At 38.4% G+C, this 17,864-nt stretch overlaps 3 protein-coding genes and 1 long non-coding RNA gene across 9 annotated transcripts in view; 1 reads left to right on the forward strand and 3 right to left on the reverse strand.

The window, feature by feature from the left end:
• Window positions 1-275: 275 nt before the first annotated feature.
• LOC110975427 (protein lin-7 homolog C-like) lies at window positions 276-8,161 on the reverse strand. The gene is made up of 6 exons (XM_022227921.2): window positions 8,055-8,161; window positions 3,848-3,889; window positions 2,828-2,979; window positions 2,486-2,695; window positions 2,100-2,272; window positions 276-1,764 (listed from the first exon to the last, which is right to left on the reverse strand). Exons 1-6 carry the CDS (start codon window positions 8,107-8,109, stop codon window positions 1,758-1,760), a joined length of 639 nt encoding a protein of 212 aa, XP_022083613.1. The 5' UTR covers window positions 8,110-8,161; the 3' UTR covers window positions 276-1,757.
• A 216-nt stretch (window positions 8,162-8,377) lies between these two features.
• LOC110975425 (uncharacterized) lies at window positions 8,378-16,554 on the forward strand. 2 transcript variants are annotated; one of them, XM_022227918.2, is made up of 14 exons: window positions 8,378-8,473; window positions 9,136-9,239; window positions 10,247-10,395; window positions 10,569-10,656; window positions 10,855-11,012; window positions 11,398-11,480; window positions 11,602-11,716; window positions 11,839-12,031; window positions 12,636-12,878; window positions 13,063-13,175; window positions 13,557-13,705; window positions 13,908-14,170; window positions 14,640-14,856; window positions 14,951-16,554. In XM_022227918.2, exons 3-14 carry the CDS (start codon window positions 10,285-10,287, stop codon window positions 15,150-15,152), a joined length of 1,935 nt encoding a protein of 644 aa, XP_022083610.1. In that variant the 5' UTR covers window positions 8,378-8,473; window positions 9,136-9,239; window positions 10,247-10,284; the 3' UTR covers window positions 15,153-16,554. The 2 variants fall into 2 exon arrangements, with proteins under 2 accessions (XP_022083610.1, XP_022083609.1); XM_022227917.2 differs by lacking the exon at window positions 9,136-9,239.
• Window positions 12,059-13,715, reverse strand: LOC147795795 (uncharacterized). Its single transcript, XR_015423566.1, has 2 exons — window positions 13,579-13,715; window positions 12,059-13,148 (listed from the first exon to the last, which is right to left on the reverse strand). It is a non-coding gene; the product is annotated as an uncharacterized LOC147795795 (long non-coding RNA).
• Window positions 16,314-17,864, reverse strand: part of LOC110975422 (uncharacterized) — a 29,219-nt gene continuing 27,668 nt past the window's right edge. For all 5 annotated transcript variants that reach the window (XM_087130855.1, XM_022227910.2, XM_087130854.1 and 2 more), the window contains one exon: window positions 16,314-17,795. In XM_087130855.1, coding sequence (XP_086986981.1) covers window positions 17,613-17,795 — 183 coding nt within the window. In that variant the 3' untranslated portion in view covers window positions 16,314-17,612. The remainder of the gene's footprint in view (window positions 17,796-17,864) is intronic.

The following is a 17,864-nucleotide window of genomic DNA, read 5'->3' on the forward strand; positions in this document are numbered from 1 at the left end:
TTAAGGGACATTTTGTCGAAATTTCAGCCCAGGAGAGTGATTCATGTTGAAATGGGAGCATTTTGAAAACATTGTTTCACACATGACCGTATTAGTACTGGAGAATAAAGCCATGTCTCCACAAGGATACAAATTTTGGAAAGTGTGATTTAATCTTACTGCTACAGTGGACATGTTTCTCCAGCAAATGATCCAAAAGAGTTGAATTAAAAAGTGTGAAATAATAGCTAATTACGCGTAGTACACAACCACAAAGTACTCATTTCTGATCACCCTTATTTGGTCATAGAGTTTATTAATTAATACATGTCTTGTACAATGGTTAACACTACACAAACACAGATCAATTAGTTAAAAACACAAACTTAAGAACACCAAAATGCAGAGCAACTGGACAACTTTCATTCCATTTACACGTATCACTACAATAAGAGTTTCCATTGGAAAAAAAAGTTCCTGCACTTTTACAGCATAAGACTCTTGAGTTATTTGGGTGCCTCAGATACGTCTTACTGTGTAAAGTAGTTACTTTCATGCTGATCCTTTCTTAGGGGTGTGTAAAAAAAGTACTTTCTTGCCAATTCACCCAAATTAATGTTTGCCAATTGTTGCAATACAAATAAATAAAGCAAGCGTCAGGTCACTAACTTGCAAATACAGAACATATGGTACATGTCGTAATTTGACAAATCCCACTGGTATGAACTATACAAAACCATGCCTACAACTTGTTAATCAAATTAACTAATTAATTAACAGTTATACTCCAACAAGGGAGAAGCCAAGACACTGATTTTTGTACTTGTTTTTTTTTCTCTCTGAACTTTTAAAATGTAAAGCAGAGACGTTCTTTACAGTAATGTCGGAAGTATTTCGTTGAAAAATTATTTTAACAATTTCCTCAATTTGAAAATGACAAAATGAAAGTGTTGTCTCATGGTGGAGTTGCCATCTTGTGTGTGGAAAAACAAACAATTTTGTTTTGCCCAGTATTCAAGTTTATCTAATTACATGTAAAACCAGACAAGGCAGTCAGATCTCATTGACCTACATAACTTTACTATCTACAACGACATACATCCTGAATACCGTCAGTAACTGCGCTGAATTTAAGGGGAACGGGCTCCATTGTCACCACTGTCATTGTCTATTATGTGGTAAAGTCTGAAAAAACAGTTTCACAAAGACACAACAGACAGATATCCATACAGAAATGAAAAACCTGACAATTGAACTATGAGCAGCCTCCACAATTACTTAGGAAATAACACTTTTATAATAAAGTTCAACAAGATGTGTGTAAAGACTGTGACAGCATACCAAGTAAGCTTTCCTGATGCAGTTGAGCCTCGTCAATAAGAGCACTGTGAATGCAACATTCTGCTTAGAACAAGGACAAATTGAGGTCCCCATCCTTTGTTCTTCATTGTTTTCATTCCTACTATTCCAAGGTTCCTAATTACACACAAGGTAATCTGTAAAGTCTCATTAACGAGGTTCAACTGTTTACACATACCAAGCAGGTTTGGAGTCCTTCCATGCACTCTGCCTAATTCTTTATATTCAGGTTTTGCAATAAAAGACAAAGCAAACATCAAGACCTGTTCAACTTCCACGATACCTTCTGTGACTGGTATGTGGAATGAAAGAATAAAATGCAGATTAAAATGGCATACATGACAACCAAGAATTCTTACATATGGGAGTCTAAATGGCTTGTAGATTAAGGAGACTATGACTAATCTGGATGCAACTCTCTAAATACTGGAGAAGGAAGAGAAAAAAAAGATAATGTGTAGCCAGACATTTTCATAAATCAGCAGTTCCTAAAATTTGTTACGAAAATCACCAAGCAGGAAGTAATTTTGAGTTTGGTTGCTAACAGAAGTACTAAGCCACATTATGTATCTTCATTCACTTAAAGCTTATAATTCCAGTGCATATTGTATCATCTGATGTGGTGCCAGTAACAACCTTTTTGAATACCAAACAGGCATTCGTAAAGATGAATGAAATATACAATATAAAGTGCCCAAAGTCTTTACAGGACTTCCAACATCTCTCATGATCACAATAGAATTTTTCTCTCAATTACTCACTTTTCAAACGAACTCATCTGGTTAGCATTGTGCCTACGTGCTGCCCTCTGTCTGTCAAATCTGGCTTCCATTTCTTCCAGCACCTTGGGTGTGTATCTAACAACCAATTTCACTCGATCCTTGGCTGATTTTAGCAGCTCGACTGCCTTCTCATGTTGTTCTCCTTCTACAGACTAAAGCAAACCAAAAAAAATGTCATGACTTAAATCAAGGCTTCCAATAACCTAATGCTCAACTTGCATGGAATACTGTACAACACACTTCCAATCTTCCAAGTTTGCAATATAATATATATCAATTGAACTTTTAAGTACTTTTCAAAGTCATGCTTGTTTAAAAATTTTACCCAGAACACAAATTTATCTTTCACTTATGAAAAATCTTACAATTCCATTCACAGAAAGAAGTTGGTCCCCTCTCTTAAGTCCTCTATGTCGGTCAGCCACACCCCCAGGGATGATACGTGAGATGTAGATGGGTGAATTCTGTTCTCTACCTCCCATTACATTAAAGCCTAATCCTTCATCAGTCTTAGGGAGTTCAACGACACGAGGATGGGCGTGGCCTTCACTTGCTGCAAATGCAGCAACTGTAGCCTAAGAAGGACATATCAAAGAAAGAAAATTTAGTCATAAATGACAACTACATTTGATTTCAAGTTGGATTCTACAAACTTCCAGTATAAATGTCAAACCTAAAACCAACTGTAATCTACTACATGTACTTACTTTAGCTGTTGCATTAGCTCTGATCTCTGGATCACCTTGGATATCTACTGTCTCATACACATGTTCATACACCTCTCTGACTGCTGTGAAGAATTCACTTTCAAGGACCTTTTGTAAGGCAATTAACTTCTGAGGGGGGATATCTCGGTTATCTGTAATAACATAACCATTAAAAATTTAGTGGGTTGGAACCCAAGTTTCTGATGCAAAAAATCCAGAACTGCTTGTACATGTACATTTAACATAAACAAAATTTAACAGGCTGGAATTCTACAGTGTCCATCAACTATGATTCTCTGTGTAAATCTGACATGTGCGTGTAGATCAAAGTGTACACACCCCTCCATAATCACCAATTAGGAACAATCCTACTCAGGACATTAATAATCTTTCAAACCTTACCAGAGATCCAACCACTAGGACTGGATGTATCATAACCACAGAGGATATAGAGTTATGAGATTACAATGCTAAGCGTAAAAGCCTTCTTCCTAAGAAGGTATTAAGGGTCACAGGGTGGGGCAACAGTACATTAGATCTATAGGATGCTCGAAATTACTTTCTTGGTGGCAGTGAACTATAAAAAGAGGGAACTTTACACACTGTCTGCATAGCATTTCATCTCAATCAAGCAAACCTATTTCATCACTGATTTCCCATAAACGCAAATTTGTTTAAAACAGTTTGATTGTATATTGTGCTCATTTTTATAACTTATCATGCTTCATTCTTATGATGCAGGGAGCTACCGACCCTTCACTGTGAACTGAGCTTGATTTCCCCTTCAGTCTTCTCAATATACTTGACTGAAATCAGATGAATATTGAATAAACAATTCCTTTCTCATCGCTGCACTTGAAAACCAAAAAAATACATTTACGTCCACAACAATTTGAATTGATTGTTACCACATTGAGATTTAATGCCTGCCACCGACTGAAAAAAGCAATGGAGGACATTCTTCAGAACAGACAAATTTCCTACAATAGGAAAAACAAATCAATAACTGTATATACTTACTTTGTTGAAGATGTTGCAGTAATTCGATTGCCCTGGAGACATCTGCAAAACAGGAAGGAGGGCAAGTTGTCAGCATGGTGGTCATTCCAAATATCAGTGTTGTTTCTTACTGAAGATCCCTTTGTTCACAGCTTGACTTAAACACAATACAGGATAGAGGCCCTCAACCTCCTCTAGGCCTTGATGACTAGTGAGGATGACTGAAGACTCTCCTTGTACATGTATGTGTACAACTCACAGAGTCTGAACAACTCTTGCATTATAACAAAGACATGTGGATGCTGTCCATTTGATGAACCAATGGTTAGACAGTTTCCACATCTCTGTTGTGGTGATTAGAAGCAGATCAGTTAGTCCCTCCACTGACAACCAGGCACTGAATCAATGCCTCCTAAAACAGGTCAATTCAGTTCCTAACTCTTCTCTGGCTTGTTTCCTTGTATTCAGTAAAGGTGCTAAATTTGTCTTAGATATCCCCGGAGCTGATGGCTTTATCAACTGACAGTTTGACAGAAACCATCACATCGAGATCAGAATCTAGAGGATGGAAGTATCAGTGTTTGTTTATTTTGTACATTGATGAGCCACTCAGCTGTTTGATACATCTAAAGCAAAAATTGGTTGAATCCATGAGAATTCTAGAGCGAATTGACAAAGAGGAAATCCCTGATCATCAGACTTAAAGTCAAGTGGGTCGAACTTCAAACTACCATGGTCTGACTCTGACAGGCTCTACTTGGCTATCTTTTCAATATCCAACATACATGTACATTTTGCAAGTGCTGTACAGCATACGAGAATTTTACAATTGTACCATGCACTTGAGTGCATGGATTCAGAGTAATCCAGGAACTCCCAAGGGAACAATATACGAATGATGAACAGGAACAGATGGTTCCTGTCCATCATCAGACTCAGGAAGCAGTACTAGAGATAGCAAAATACAGTAATCCCAGTCCAAGCTTCAAATGGGATTAGGATGCCACACCATTAGGTCATGATAACCACCTGTCTGACTGCACACGGACATATATGTCAAACTCCATTTGTTAATGTCAACTGCAGCTAAGATTGTCTAAACATGTACTTCAATGGTTACATGTATGCTGCAGCGTAACTGGCATCATAACAACGGTTGAGAGAGCGCATACATGTAGTTCCTAATTAATATGGAAGCAAAATCTAAATGCCAACACAGTAGCTGCTACTCGCTTCTCGCCCAGAGCCCAAACAGCTGCTGGGAAGGGCTGAAGGCTTTGCACTGTGATTGGAGATTATCACTTCCTGTTAGCGAAACATTATTTAAATTTTTGGTTCGCCAATGGAAATGCTTTGGCATGGGCAAAGTGTCGGCTATATGAATAAAACATGGCCTTGGAACAATAAGTGTGGTAATTTATCTTCTCACTAAGAATCACAGATCATGTGTCTTTTGGCGTTATGTACATGTACATGTACAGTATTTAAAATCATTGGCTATTTTGATAAATTTCTAATGAATGAATAAAGTATAGTTAAAATCTTTTCAGCAATGAGGAAGATAAAGAAAAATATGGAATCCATAACCACTGTTTCTGTAATACATTGAGCGAGCTCACGGACCTGGCAAATATTTACCCACAATGCTCTGCACTGTGTTAGCGGTGACCCCGTGTGATGTACACCCCTACATTAACAGTGCATGCTATAGAAAAACAGCTTAAGGCTACTTTAACATTTTAATGGCAATACATGCAAACAGTGCAACAACAGTTACAATGTATGTAGCTTTCAACTAAAGAGCATTTCTAATGTGTCAGTGCATTATTTATATCATAATGACCTTGGAGAGGAAACTTTTATCAGTCTTGCCAGTGTGCACAGCAGTCTAGTTCATGATGAATCTAAAGAAAGCCATGTACATGTATGAAATACGCATCTGGCTTTTGTAAGTGCCTCCCACAGAAAAGTATAATCACCAAACCAAAATACTGTGAGTCTCTCTTGTTCTGGACATCAAACAGTTCAATAAAGTGGCATCAGTTTCATCTTTGATCCCTAGTTTGTTTAGTTATATCGTGGGCATCCTGACCCTTAGTCGTGGTACTGTGGAATCCCTACTTTAGTATGTTTAGTTGTATCTTGGGCGTCCTGTCCCTTAGTCATGGTAGTGTGGAGATGAAATCTGAAGATTTCACTAGGCAAGGTGTGTCCATTTAATTTTTGATACAAGCAATGATATACGGTCTCAATCAACCTAATTTTATATTAAATTACTAGAGCACTAACTTCTCATTCCCTGCATAGAAAAACTTTAAAGCCTCATGGACACAGACACATTGACTTCAAGCATGTATTTGTGAACATGATAAAATTGTTTGGAATGAAATTCAAATTATGTACTCTGAATGTAACATGCAATAACAGCAAATAAAAATAGTGAGCAGCCAATTTTCTGTCATTTAATTAAGTCTCTGCAGCACTTACACATGTAAGCAAAAAGGGATGTGTTTGTGTTGCTTACATTCATCCAACCTCAACACTCGTTTACTAATGATGCATTTAGTTTTTAAAGGTACTGCCTTTGTTGACACAACTTTTGGAATACAGACGCCAATGCAAATACCTGTACAAAAGCAGCATAAAATTTCAAGTTTTTCCATCCATGTAGGTCTGTACACACACATGGATGCAGCCACAAAGTTTAAACTTTGTACGGCCAGTTTAAATACAACAATTCTGTCTGTGACATTCCTGAGGACTCTACTATTGACCCTACGCGTCCATGTCCAAGTGTTCAAAAAGACAATCTGTAGGATTATCCCCAGTTTCTTAGTTGGACTACGCCTACAAAATATCTTTTAAAAATGTGACATTTAGCCTGACTTATGTAGTTTACTATGTAATTTAGTCCTGTTAAACTTCACTAGTTAGGCCCATATTCAAAATTCTGCAAAACTGGACTCTCATTAGGCCTAATATATGTAGGCTACAGAAGATTGGAGATATCATTTCAGAACGACAGAAGAGGCACAGATCACAACTCAGGGCTGTCCCTGGATTTGGAGAATTCCCTTTATTTGGGGACAACACCAGTCCCTGAAAAGAGAGGATGTCCCCTTAAAAGGAGCTACATATGCAGTCACACGTATGAAACCAAACCACGGTTAACAACCATGCACAATGCATCACATCTAGATATTCAACCAACCATAAAAACTTCACGTGTGACATTAGGCTCCTATAACATCCAGGCTTTATTTTCCTTTAAAAAAAAACCTCCCTGCCCACAATTTCGACCCGGAATTCGAACCCACTCCCCATGCATCACAAACCATTATGCCGTAACCACTTGACAACCGCAATTCACAAAAATTGATGGTGTTTTCACTGTTGATATAACGATGAACGGCTGCAACGCAAGTCTAATACACATTGGGCATGCGCAATACAAACACAACTACCGTGGTTTGGCTTCATACGTATGGTTGCATATATATCTCCTTAAAAGGAGACATTTTTCCCAAGTGGCCTTGGGTCAACAATAGCATTAGCATTTTTTTCTCCAACATTTTCCATTCATTTAATTAAGATATCTAAATTGTTTTTATGAACCTCGCCCTTTACTTTAGGCCTATGCCAAATTGCATACTCTTGCTCATAATCCTAGAACAGTAGGATTTTTAATGGCAGCCTAGGGTGCTTTTTTTCTGCTGAATCTAATTATGGCAATAAAAGAATTCCCAGGACAATGGTAGGATCTCCAAGCCCACTTGAAAAAAAATTGTACCCATCCATTCTCTGTTTGGGGGGACTGATTTTGTCCCAATTATGGGACTTCTCCACATTCAGGGACAGTCCCTGAGTTGTGGTCTGCACCTCTACTGAACCTGTGGAATGATAGGCCCTACTAATATCTTTAATGGAACATATCCAACCACTGCCTCAGGCCTGCCTGAAGTTGCCGCGTGCATTGAATATAAAGTGACCGTGGTCAGTCTGTGTCTGTGAGAGTGAATAGTGATTTGTTTGTAATGCAGCATTGAGACGTCATGGACGTAGACATGAGAGACGCACCTGTGTCTAATAATGTTGAATAAATATTTTTCACGACAACAATATCACATAAAACTAGCCATGGTCTTGACTTGATACATCACTTAAACACAATCCACTCAAAGAATGAGAGTCGATGGGAAAATGACAGAAAAATAGGCAATTCTTTTACCTCTTTCAAGCGTCAGCTCTGCAGTGGTCGCCATTTTGCTTGCAACTGACGTCATTTTAAAGGTCACAGTGCCAAGCGATTCCAATTCCTCTCAAGGGGTGTTTTATGGAAATACAATGTACTTGAAGAAGGTTATAAAAGTCTGCACAACCCAGAGTTACAGGATGAGGATTTATGAGGTATGTACGTTGTGCTTAAGATCTGCATCGTTTCTTTTCTCAGACAACTTCAATGTTGTCTTCGATTTATTCTCCATTGCTTTAGATGGTGAAAAGTGGTATGTGCTTCCTGCCACTGGAGTAATGCAACTAGTTGCAAACAATCGATGTTGAGAAGCAAAATGGCGTCTTTGTTGTTGGGACTTTGGCAGAAACCAGTCCAAATACTCTTGGATTTTTCACTCTTGAGTCGATAATCTTGTGAGTCATCAATGTTTATATAAAGCAGTTGGACCTATGGGCTATGTTATGTCAAATAAATTGTTCAAAGTTGGAACTGAATGCAGTTGTTGGGCCCTATTACCGGAAACAGTAGCAGAGAAGTGGATGGAGCGTTCCTGGCAACGCAACGCTTGCTCTAGCTAGTAGCAGTTTAGTGTTAGGCCTAACACTTTATAACAGGTTCCATTCATTCAGGTGTTAATCATTAACGTAGATCACAGCTCTGCCTATATTGAGCAGCGATCAAGCCCAGTATCAGTAACATATCGGTTATCCTACATGTACATGCATGATATGACATGATGTAGGCCCTCGAAGGATTTTTTTTGTAAGCATGGCAGGAGAGGATATCCTGCACGTAAGGATTGCCGATTTGCCACCTCACCATGTTCACTTTCATAGTCAGGAATGTGTTTCACATGTTCACGTCAATGAATGAGTATGACATTCACAAAATGATGATGAGATGATAGGCCCACTAATCATACTAAAATACTGAGTTCTTATTTGTACTCCCAGCATGCCCAGATAAATATCAATGTCTTTAATCATGTTAATCAACTTAATGAATAACGATTAAATGATGTAACATTTTATAGGCCAAGGCTTAGTGCCCAGTTACTATGTTATTTCCCATGTAGGTCTGTGTAGTGGGGCAAATCAAGTGGAAGGAATTTTTGACGGTTACAGCAGGAGGGTTAATATATATGTGAGAGATGCAAAGAACTTCTACAAATCAAAAAAGGTTAGGCAGTGGACATGGTGGATGTGTTGGGGTGATTGATCAATATTCATGATCATTGGTCACGCTGATGGTTGCTCAATTTTGCATGATCAGACAATCTTACGTGTACTACACGATTTGTCAATTCCGCCATCAGCCAGTCAGTTACTTGAAATGATTATTTTAAACAGGGCGAAGTTAATTTGTAGATTTCATGCAAAGTCGACCAATTGTGTAGAATGTTTGGGCAATTACACTGATCGACTGATCATGCCTAACAGATGTATTTGACTGCTTCACTGCAACTGAACCTGTGCAGTGAGCTACCTACATGCAAAACAGTTTCAGACATTTTTTTCTTAAAAACCATCCTGAGCCACAAGTCACAAAAAGACAAAAAGAATATCCTGCAGTGTACTGAAAAAATCAGTTTTAACAAATAAAAAGATAATCTCGCAACCTTTTGGGGGGGGCAGAACTAAACAACAAAATGCCCCCATTGGGTCTTGAAACTAGGGTTCTTGTTCTTGAACCATGCAGCATAACCACTAGGCTACTGGCTCACTCGATCACAATGGCTGAATTTAGTAAATGTTATATTGGTTCCATGCTGGCATTTTAACAAAAAAAAGAAGTGAAACCGAATGCCAGAAAACATACCATTATACTTCAAAAAGGTTAATTTTCTCTCCATGCTCTAACAAACTCTGCTACATTTGTATGTTGGGCATGATTGGTTGATTACTGTGAAACTGGTTGGTTTTTTCAACAATCTATTGATATTTCCATCTTTATTCAATCACCATTCTACATTTAATTCACAATTAGAGAAGTTTGTTGTACATGTACATACCAAGCATTTGAATACATGCAGTTTGTCGTCAGAGTGTAGGACCATTTCTAAGTGCGGAGATTGATGTACCGTATGTTTACTCTCTTAGGATATTCTTCACATGAAATGCTCTCATCACCTGCATAATTTACATGTAGTTAACCCCTTTGTTGAATTTTATCTGTTCCCTTTCCAGGCCTTATTTTCAAGATCCATTTTGTAGAGATCAATATAATGGCATCAGTACATATCACAGATTTTGGAAGTGCAACTGTCAACCCTCAGCCGATACCTGTTGAAGATACAGAATTCTTGCTGGAGGACTATCTGTCTTCAGCAAAAATGGTAAGTCCAACTGAATACATCAGCTAGAGCAGGAAGTAAGAGATGTGTGATGTATGACACTTCAAAATCCTACTTGTTGGCCGCACTTGAAAAAGTTTGAATATTGGTATTGTTTAAGGTAAGGGTAAAAAATCATCCCGGTCAACTTTCCAAATCTCCTTTTTTAATCACAGAAAGAAATGACAGGTGTAGATGATCTGGATGATGTCAAATATCTTGAGATGAGAGTTGATACGACGGAAACTAGTCTTGGAAATTTCGGTGAGGATTAATCAGGATGATTAATAACCCAACCAGTAAATAATACCTGATGTTGTATCCACATGCTGTTTGTATACTTCTGAGTCATGGAAGTTATTCTGCTTTTAACTTTTAAACTTTGGAATTTCCCAAAGTCCCTCATTGTAATCAACTGATCAGACCTTGTAACAATACCTTTTCTTCTCTTCCACCCATCAGGAACTATGGTTCCAAATCTGAAGTACTTAAAACTAAGTAATAGCATCATTGCAACAGTTCGTGATCTTGGTACATCACTAGAAAACTTATCCGTCCTCTGGATGCCTAGATGTTCACTGTGTGATCTGGATGGAATGGGTTCTATGTCTTCCCTTCAGGTGTGTCTGATGAGTTGTGATCTTATATAACAATATTACAGTTAATAAGTACAAGGATTTCCTTCTTGACCTAGTGGAAGATGATAATTATGTTGCTATTCAAAGAAATATTTTGGTAGAGCTTGAAGTTAAGTGTACTCACCATCTATGCAATCACAGAAGAAATCAAAGTGCAGTGAAAATGTTGGGGAATGTGTTTCAGAATTTGACAAGTTTTTATCAGTGACAATCACTACCCAACTGTAAACTTGCCATGTAATTCTACAGTACTGTACAGAACCTTGGTAAATTCTTTTTTACATTGTACAAAAGCAGAAAAAGTTCTATTAAATTGCTGTAGCGTACTTTGGTTAATTGTCATTTCTCTCCCGTCTTCAATTTGCAGGAGTTGTACTTGGCGTATAATACCATTTCAGATCTCAGCCCTTGCAGTATGCTGGAAAGTCTACAGTTACTAGATCTAGAAGGGTATGTACAATGTCTTGAGGTAATTAGCCCTTTTAGAACTTGGATACAATTCTTTGCAGCCAATATTGATTTCCAGAAATATTAACAATAGCTGTCTTTTATTGTCTGATGTCATGTGCAGGAACAACATTGATGACATGTCTCAAGTTGAGTTCTTGAGTTTATGTCCTAAACTAACCACCCTGACATTAGAAGGCAACCCTGTTTGTCAAGCACCGTGTGTAGACTATAATAAGGTAAGCTAACTGTCGAAGTTATGAGATTGACATTAATTTTTTAATCTATACACATTACATAACACATGTTGTTTGCTGCTTGCCAGTCAGTTTTCATTTAATGAATACATATTTTCTTACAGGATGAAGAGGGTGAATTTGACTACCGAGCTGCCACCTCTAAGGCCATTCCCCAACTCACAATACTTGATGATGATCCACTGTCAGTTGTACCCTCTAGCCTTGGTAGAACATCAGCAAACATTAGCATGGAATGGCTTCTTGTTAATGAAGCTATCAAAGATCAAGGGTCAAATGAGAAGCTGGAGGTTGAAGGTAAGTACTAACTTCGGAAACCATTGATTTGAATGATGATTTTTGCTTTAATGTTGAAGAAGATACTCAAAGCAACTGCATTGTAGTTGGCAATATCACAAGACTAAGATGTAAGACAAGCCAAAGATAAAAGGTGAACGGTGAAGGAATGCCTTTGTTGGACTTCACTTACCTAGCTTGTGATTGCATTCAGAGGTCTTGTGTTGATCTTAAAAGAGGTCTTGACTGCCACACTGACAGACAATTGAAACTTAATTTGTAAGTTAGATAATCAGTCTTCAAAATCTAAGGAAAAAGAATAAATGAAGCCAAATGCAGGGGATTGCGTTGAAGTGATTAACATGTGCCACATGCATTCATACTGTTGTGATGTGGTCATACAAATTACATAAACTAGAGTTGGCAGTGTTGTGTTGATCGTAATATTTTTGGTTAAACAAAGCTGCCTACATGCCAGAAATCTATTTCACATTAGGTATGTAGCATAAACAGTTTCGGGATTTCATTCTTTAACTGTTCCATTATTGGGTAGTAGTTGTCTAGACTGACGTTGCTATGTTTAGATTACAAAGTGGTGTTTTTTTTCTTCTTCATGCAAATACAGATGGTAGACCAGGAACTGCTCGACCATCCTCTGCATCCAACCGGCGACCAGGATCCACCAGACCGGGATCAGCTAGACCAGGATCAGCTAGACCAGGATCGGCTAGACCAGGATCGGCTAGACCAGGATCAGCTCGACCAAGTTCTTCTGGAGCCAGGCCTGGGAGTAGCTTAGGTACTAGACCAGGTACTGCCTCAGGTACAAGACCAGGGACTGCCCAAGGAGAGAGACCAGATACAGGAGGTAAGATAGAGAATGGTAAGGTGGTACTAGAAGGCCGTGGGTGAGATAAACAGGGGCAACTAGAAAACTATGAGTGAGATACAGAACGAATAGATATCAAGTCTTGGGTTTTGTTCGACAAAGGTGATGGAGTGTTGGGAAAGTCCGAGTGTGAAATCAGTGCTTATATTTAACTTTGATTCAGGTTCAGACATTCATCCAACGCAGGAAGATGCTAGTGATCTTACACACGGTAGTGGAGGAGTCATATGTGGTAACCCAGTCAGAGCTCTGCGAAAGAGACGGAGAAGAAACAAGGTAATATGGAATAAAACAATTTGAGTTATCGTAATGACTTAATCAAGTGTTTGTATCAGTGGTGATATCACAGTATTCCATTAACCCTCCTGCTGTAACCGTCAAAACAGTCAAAAATTCCTTCCACTTGATTTGCCCCAGTACACAGACACATATAGGAAATTTGACTGATTTTGACTGATAGGACAACTGTGTCAGGAATATATCTTTGCATAGGAGGGTTAATATTGATATCCTTACCACAAATTTAAAATGGTTTTTACAATAATGTCCTACAAGGTAAGCAACTTGTTAAGGGAAAAATTGAAATTAGTTGTGGCGATGTACTGTAAGGAACGGCCCGAAAACACCCATTTGACTTCTTATTTTTCTTTCTGGTAGGACACGACACCACCATACCAACCTGCAAGTATCTTCTCGATGTTCCAGCATCAACCAGACCATTCTTATGTCTTAGAAGAGGAGGAGGATGGCAAAAGTAAGGAGGATATTTTTGCAGAGCTGACAGAGTGGAAGCAACAACACGAAGCGTAAGTCAATAAGGAGAAATACTTCAACTTGATGTTAGTGCATAAGTGTATAATTTTTTAAAGCTGGGTGAAATGGGCTTGCAAGTGTCTTTCTGGATCAGATTGTAACAAAAGGGGAGAGGAGAAAGTACGGACAGGACTGTTTCATGCTGAGTGAATAAATTCAGTAGCTAATTATATATTTGGTTGATATATTAACCAGAAAAATACTGGCTCGCATCAAGGAATCAGAACCCCAAGTCCTAAAAATACATCACAGCGATGACGATGACTCTACTCAAGATTACTTCAACAATCTAGGATATGATGAGGACTACAGACTTGCTTCCCCATCACCAACATCAGATTACCCAGAGTCCTTAGCATCAGGAGGAATGGATCGTGAACCCACTCCACCGCTAGCGCCATCTCCTAAAATTCCACAAGCACCAAAGAGCCGAGCCACAGTCCGGCCAAAAACAGCAAGTACGTAGAATAGACACGGTCGACTGTAATGTCATTGCCTTTTCTTTTTCACAGATAAATTTGTGCTGAGGCACCTCATAAATAATTGGAAGTAAGAGTAAACAGACACATGAAATACACGAGAAGGGAAATGTAGAAACGAACATACCTAGAACAAGCACTTCCAGTAGTACAAGTACACGTGTGTACGTAAACTTCCATGAATTATAAAGTAAACTATAAAGTCTGCTGGGTCAGGTGGCAGTGCACTCTCTGACAGAGCTTACTGTTGCCACTGTGGTTCCATGTAGTCTGTTGCAAACAGGCATGATGGCAGGTACATGTAGAAATGGTCATATTGCCAAACGGACCAGTGGCTGGTCACTCTTCTTCCAGTCAGACCCTCGTGGAAGGGTCATATGGAGGATCCTAACACCTGCTATTTGCTCTCCAGCGATCCCAGTTTCTCATCTTCATTTTACCTTCCTAGATGATTTCAGATCAAGAAGAGTCCGAGTGCGTTCCTTTGAAGACAACCAAGGCTTGGACCAACGCCTACAAGACATGCATTTATCCATGGATGATGACATGGAAGCCAGTGATTCTGGACAGACAAGCCCAGCTGTGATGCAATACTCACCACCTCCAATCGTACCAGCAGAGAACAGACCATTCTCTGGACCTGTTGTTGGAACGAGAAAGTTCAAGTAAGTTTGACCTTCCTACACAGACATTACCTAAGATCTGTGTCATGAATTATTGCAAACCACTAACCATGACCATGACTTTTTTTTTTAATAGGATAAATCCAGAAAACTCCAAGCCAGAACCAAAGAATATTGATCGTCATCAGCCTGTTATTCGGTCATCCATAAATACACCCCCTAACCTAGCCTATCGACTGTCTCGTTTGGCTCGGCCCTCCACTGCACGAGCAGCAATGCAGTTACAGCGCCCTCCTAGGTTACCATCCAGAGAGCCACGATTCAACTCCTTTGATTGATCATGATTACATTGAAGCAGTCATGAGGTTTGAATGACATAGTTACGTCAGGCCTGCCCCTCGCTAGTCTGTGTGATGCTTTGTGTGCATTAGGGGAAGTTCAGGCAGTCACATGGGGTGGAAAACCAGTATCATCAAGAGTGCTTGACTGAGGTCATTCACTTGATAATTGGATCCAGGTTGGTCACTTGACTGAGGTCATTTACTTAATCCCCAGGTCAATCCTATCAGGGTCATATAGCAAGTTGTGCATGGTATCACAGGAGTTCCTTAATACTTCTTGTTCAAGTTTGTGTACTATGGTTGCTTTGTATGTTTATTTCATGAAATACAGTGTGTTCTGTTTTGCATAGTGAATTTGGTGTATTAGTGTAAAATTAGTGGTTGGCAGTGAAGATCGGAATTGTCATGCTGCCGTCTGTCCATTTTGCAAGCTACCAATTCACTTCCTTCTTCATTCCATCCATAAAGGCTTTACTTTTTTTGTATTGTTAGTATTTTGTATTGTAGAATATTTATGTATATATGCAGTGTTAAATCAGCAAATGTGCCGTCCCAAAATGATCTGTCCGGAAAAAGTATTGACATTCATTTTTCTTAATCACTTTTGTCAGTAATTTCATGACTTTTGTGTAAATATGGGAAATTATAAGTAATAAAATGACTATTTATTACTGTGAACACAAACAAATATAGAAAGGTACAAGAAAATGGACTGCAATTCCTTGACAAAGCCATTAAAAGCAGAATTGATGTGTATTGCAAAGCTCTATACACACACATGAATTTATCTTCCATACGCCACGTCTGAAACACTTCCACAGCTACAGCCTGAAGCTCCCAAACACTTGAATAGACTTAACATACTGTACTTATGTACTAAGCCTATGTTACACTAACTGTAATGTATTGGTAGTTATCAGTAATGCTGTTCAGTTCTGCTTTAATGTAAGCCATCTGGATTATCTTCAGTTTCTTGAGCAAGAAAGAGCTGCGGTAGGCTAAGCCGTACACACCCTCATCTTAGCACAAATAAGTGATCTGGTAACAAAGCACAGGATATGTCAACGGGGTAAAAAGTCTACATTTTCTCAGAAGACTAGAAAGTTGTAACCTGTGACATAGTTACAGAGGTCAAAATAACCAAACAATACTCCTTACTTTAGACAACACATCAGCTGTGATAAAAAATTTATTTTTATTACATTTGTATAAATCCTGAACACTGCAATATGGCTGCCAAGAGTAACATGTATTTATTCAATTGATCTGTTGGTTGATTGGTTGGTCAATCTATTCACTGATCAATTGATAGACTTGTGCCTGTTCACTATCCATTTTTTAATATTCCGTCCTGTATATAAATAGTGCCTAAATAAAATGCATTGAAGTGTCCAACTGATGGAGGGTGGTGTCATATCTTTGGATTTCGGTTTACGAACAATGTACGTAAATTTTATTAAACCATAGGGCGCATGTTTTTAAGGACAAACTGAAGGTTAGTTTTCCAATGCATCAGACTTTTCTGCTTGGAATGAAAATAAAACAAATCTACATCAAATTTTAATGAGAGTTCAGAACTTGGTTCCTCTTCATCAATTAGTGCTTGACATTAATTTGAAATAAGCAGAAATAGCCAAGTGTACTTTAATGACCTCAGAGTGTTGAAAGGAAAAAGGCTTTGTCCTTCAAGGAATGACAGTGTTGCTGGTAAAAAGGAACAAATGGGCTACTTTTTTTCATTTGTGTCCAATTTGGACTTAAGACTGAACTTCAAAACTTGAACTGCTTATATTTTTCAATAAAATAATCTATCCACTCAAATATACAAATTTATAATTCTTTTCATTATATACATAAACAGACACAATAACTTTGAAGTTTACAATAGATTTCTTTCACAGCAAGTCAAACAGTATTTTAACAATGATTAACAGAAACAAGACGAGGTAAAACATGTCACTGCAGTTTCCAAAGCAAGTTTTTTGAAACTGACAAAGCTTGCTTTTAAGCAAAAGAACCCTAACTGCACTGTCATGACAAGGCAACTGCATTCAACGCGATAAATTGCAGACTACAACAGAAGAAGGCATTGCCATCTTTGTACTATTTTCACTACGCAATGCATAGTTTTGTTTAAAAGCTCCAAGTGAAAGACAACATTTGCCAATAAAAATATCTGAATAACCTTGTTCACCTCTCGTAAGTGCATGTACATTGTACATACACAGTTTTTATTAAGATTTGAGTTTAAGAAACAGGAAACCTTTAAGTGCAGGTTTCATTTCAAATCCTCTTGCTCTAAATCAAGACAGATCTATGATTTGACAGACTTGACAAGCCTGGCATTATTCAGTTTGGGCATCAGGTGGATTGAGAAAGCCCAAGTCAACACTCTAGATACAATGAAGCAAATACATCCGATTCCATGCCACAGGGATAAGTTCTCCACATCACCTATCATTTCTTCCTTGCATATCTCATCATGGCTGCTGACTTCTGGTTTCCTTGGAAACCACCTTGGAATTCTACAACAACATCAAGCTTATCTATCGCATGGGTGGCATCATCATGTTGAGACTTGGGGTCATGCATCAAAGGAGAACGGATACTTTTAGCAGAATGAAGTCTAGCAGGAACAGACTAGGGAAAGAAAATTATACAATACTGAAATACTTGTTCATTATTTTAAAAACCTGAAAAATGGTTCAA

The sequence above is a fragment of the Acanthaster planci genome, linkage group LG20 (genome assembly GCF_054643075.1).
Source record: "Acanthaster planci isolate LZ-2023a linkage group LG20, COTS_SCS, whole genome shotgun sequence".
Taxonomy (NCBI): domain Eukaryota; kingdom Metazoa; phylum Echinodermata; class Asteroidea; order Valvatida; family Acanthasteridae; genus Acanthaster; species Acanthaster planci.

Excerpts from the sequence above, each read along its gene's own strand:
- LOC110975427 (XM_022227921.2), bottom strand. The coding sequence starts at position 8,109 with ATGACGTCAGTTGCAAGCAAAATGGCGACCACTGCAGAGCTGACGCTT. Across the intron at positions 2,980-3,847 it reads ACTGCAACATCTTCAACAAA|ATAACCGAGATATCCCCCCT; the intron begins GTAAGTATATAC and ends ATGTTATTACAG. Across the intron at positions 2,696-2,827 it reads GAGCTAATGCAACAGCTAAA|GCTACAGTTGCTGCATTTGC; the intron begins GTAAGTACATGT and ends TGTCCTTCTTAG.
- LOC110975425 (XM_022227918.2), top strand. The coding sequence starts at position 10,285 with ATGGCATCAGTACATATCACAGATTTTGGAAGTGCAACTGTCAACCCT. Across the intron at positions 11,013-11,397 it reads GTTCTATGTCTTCCCTTCAG|GAGTTGTACTTGGCGTATAA; the intron begins GTGTGTCTGATG and ends TTCAATTTGCAG. Across the intron at positions 13,706-13,907 it reads TGGAAGCAACAACACGAAGC|AAAAATACTGGCTCGCATCA; the intron begins GTAAGTCAATAA and ends TATATTAACCAG.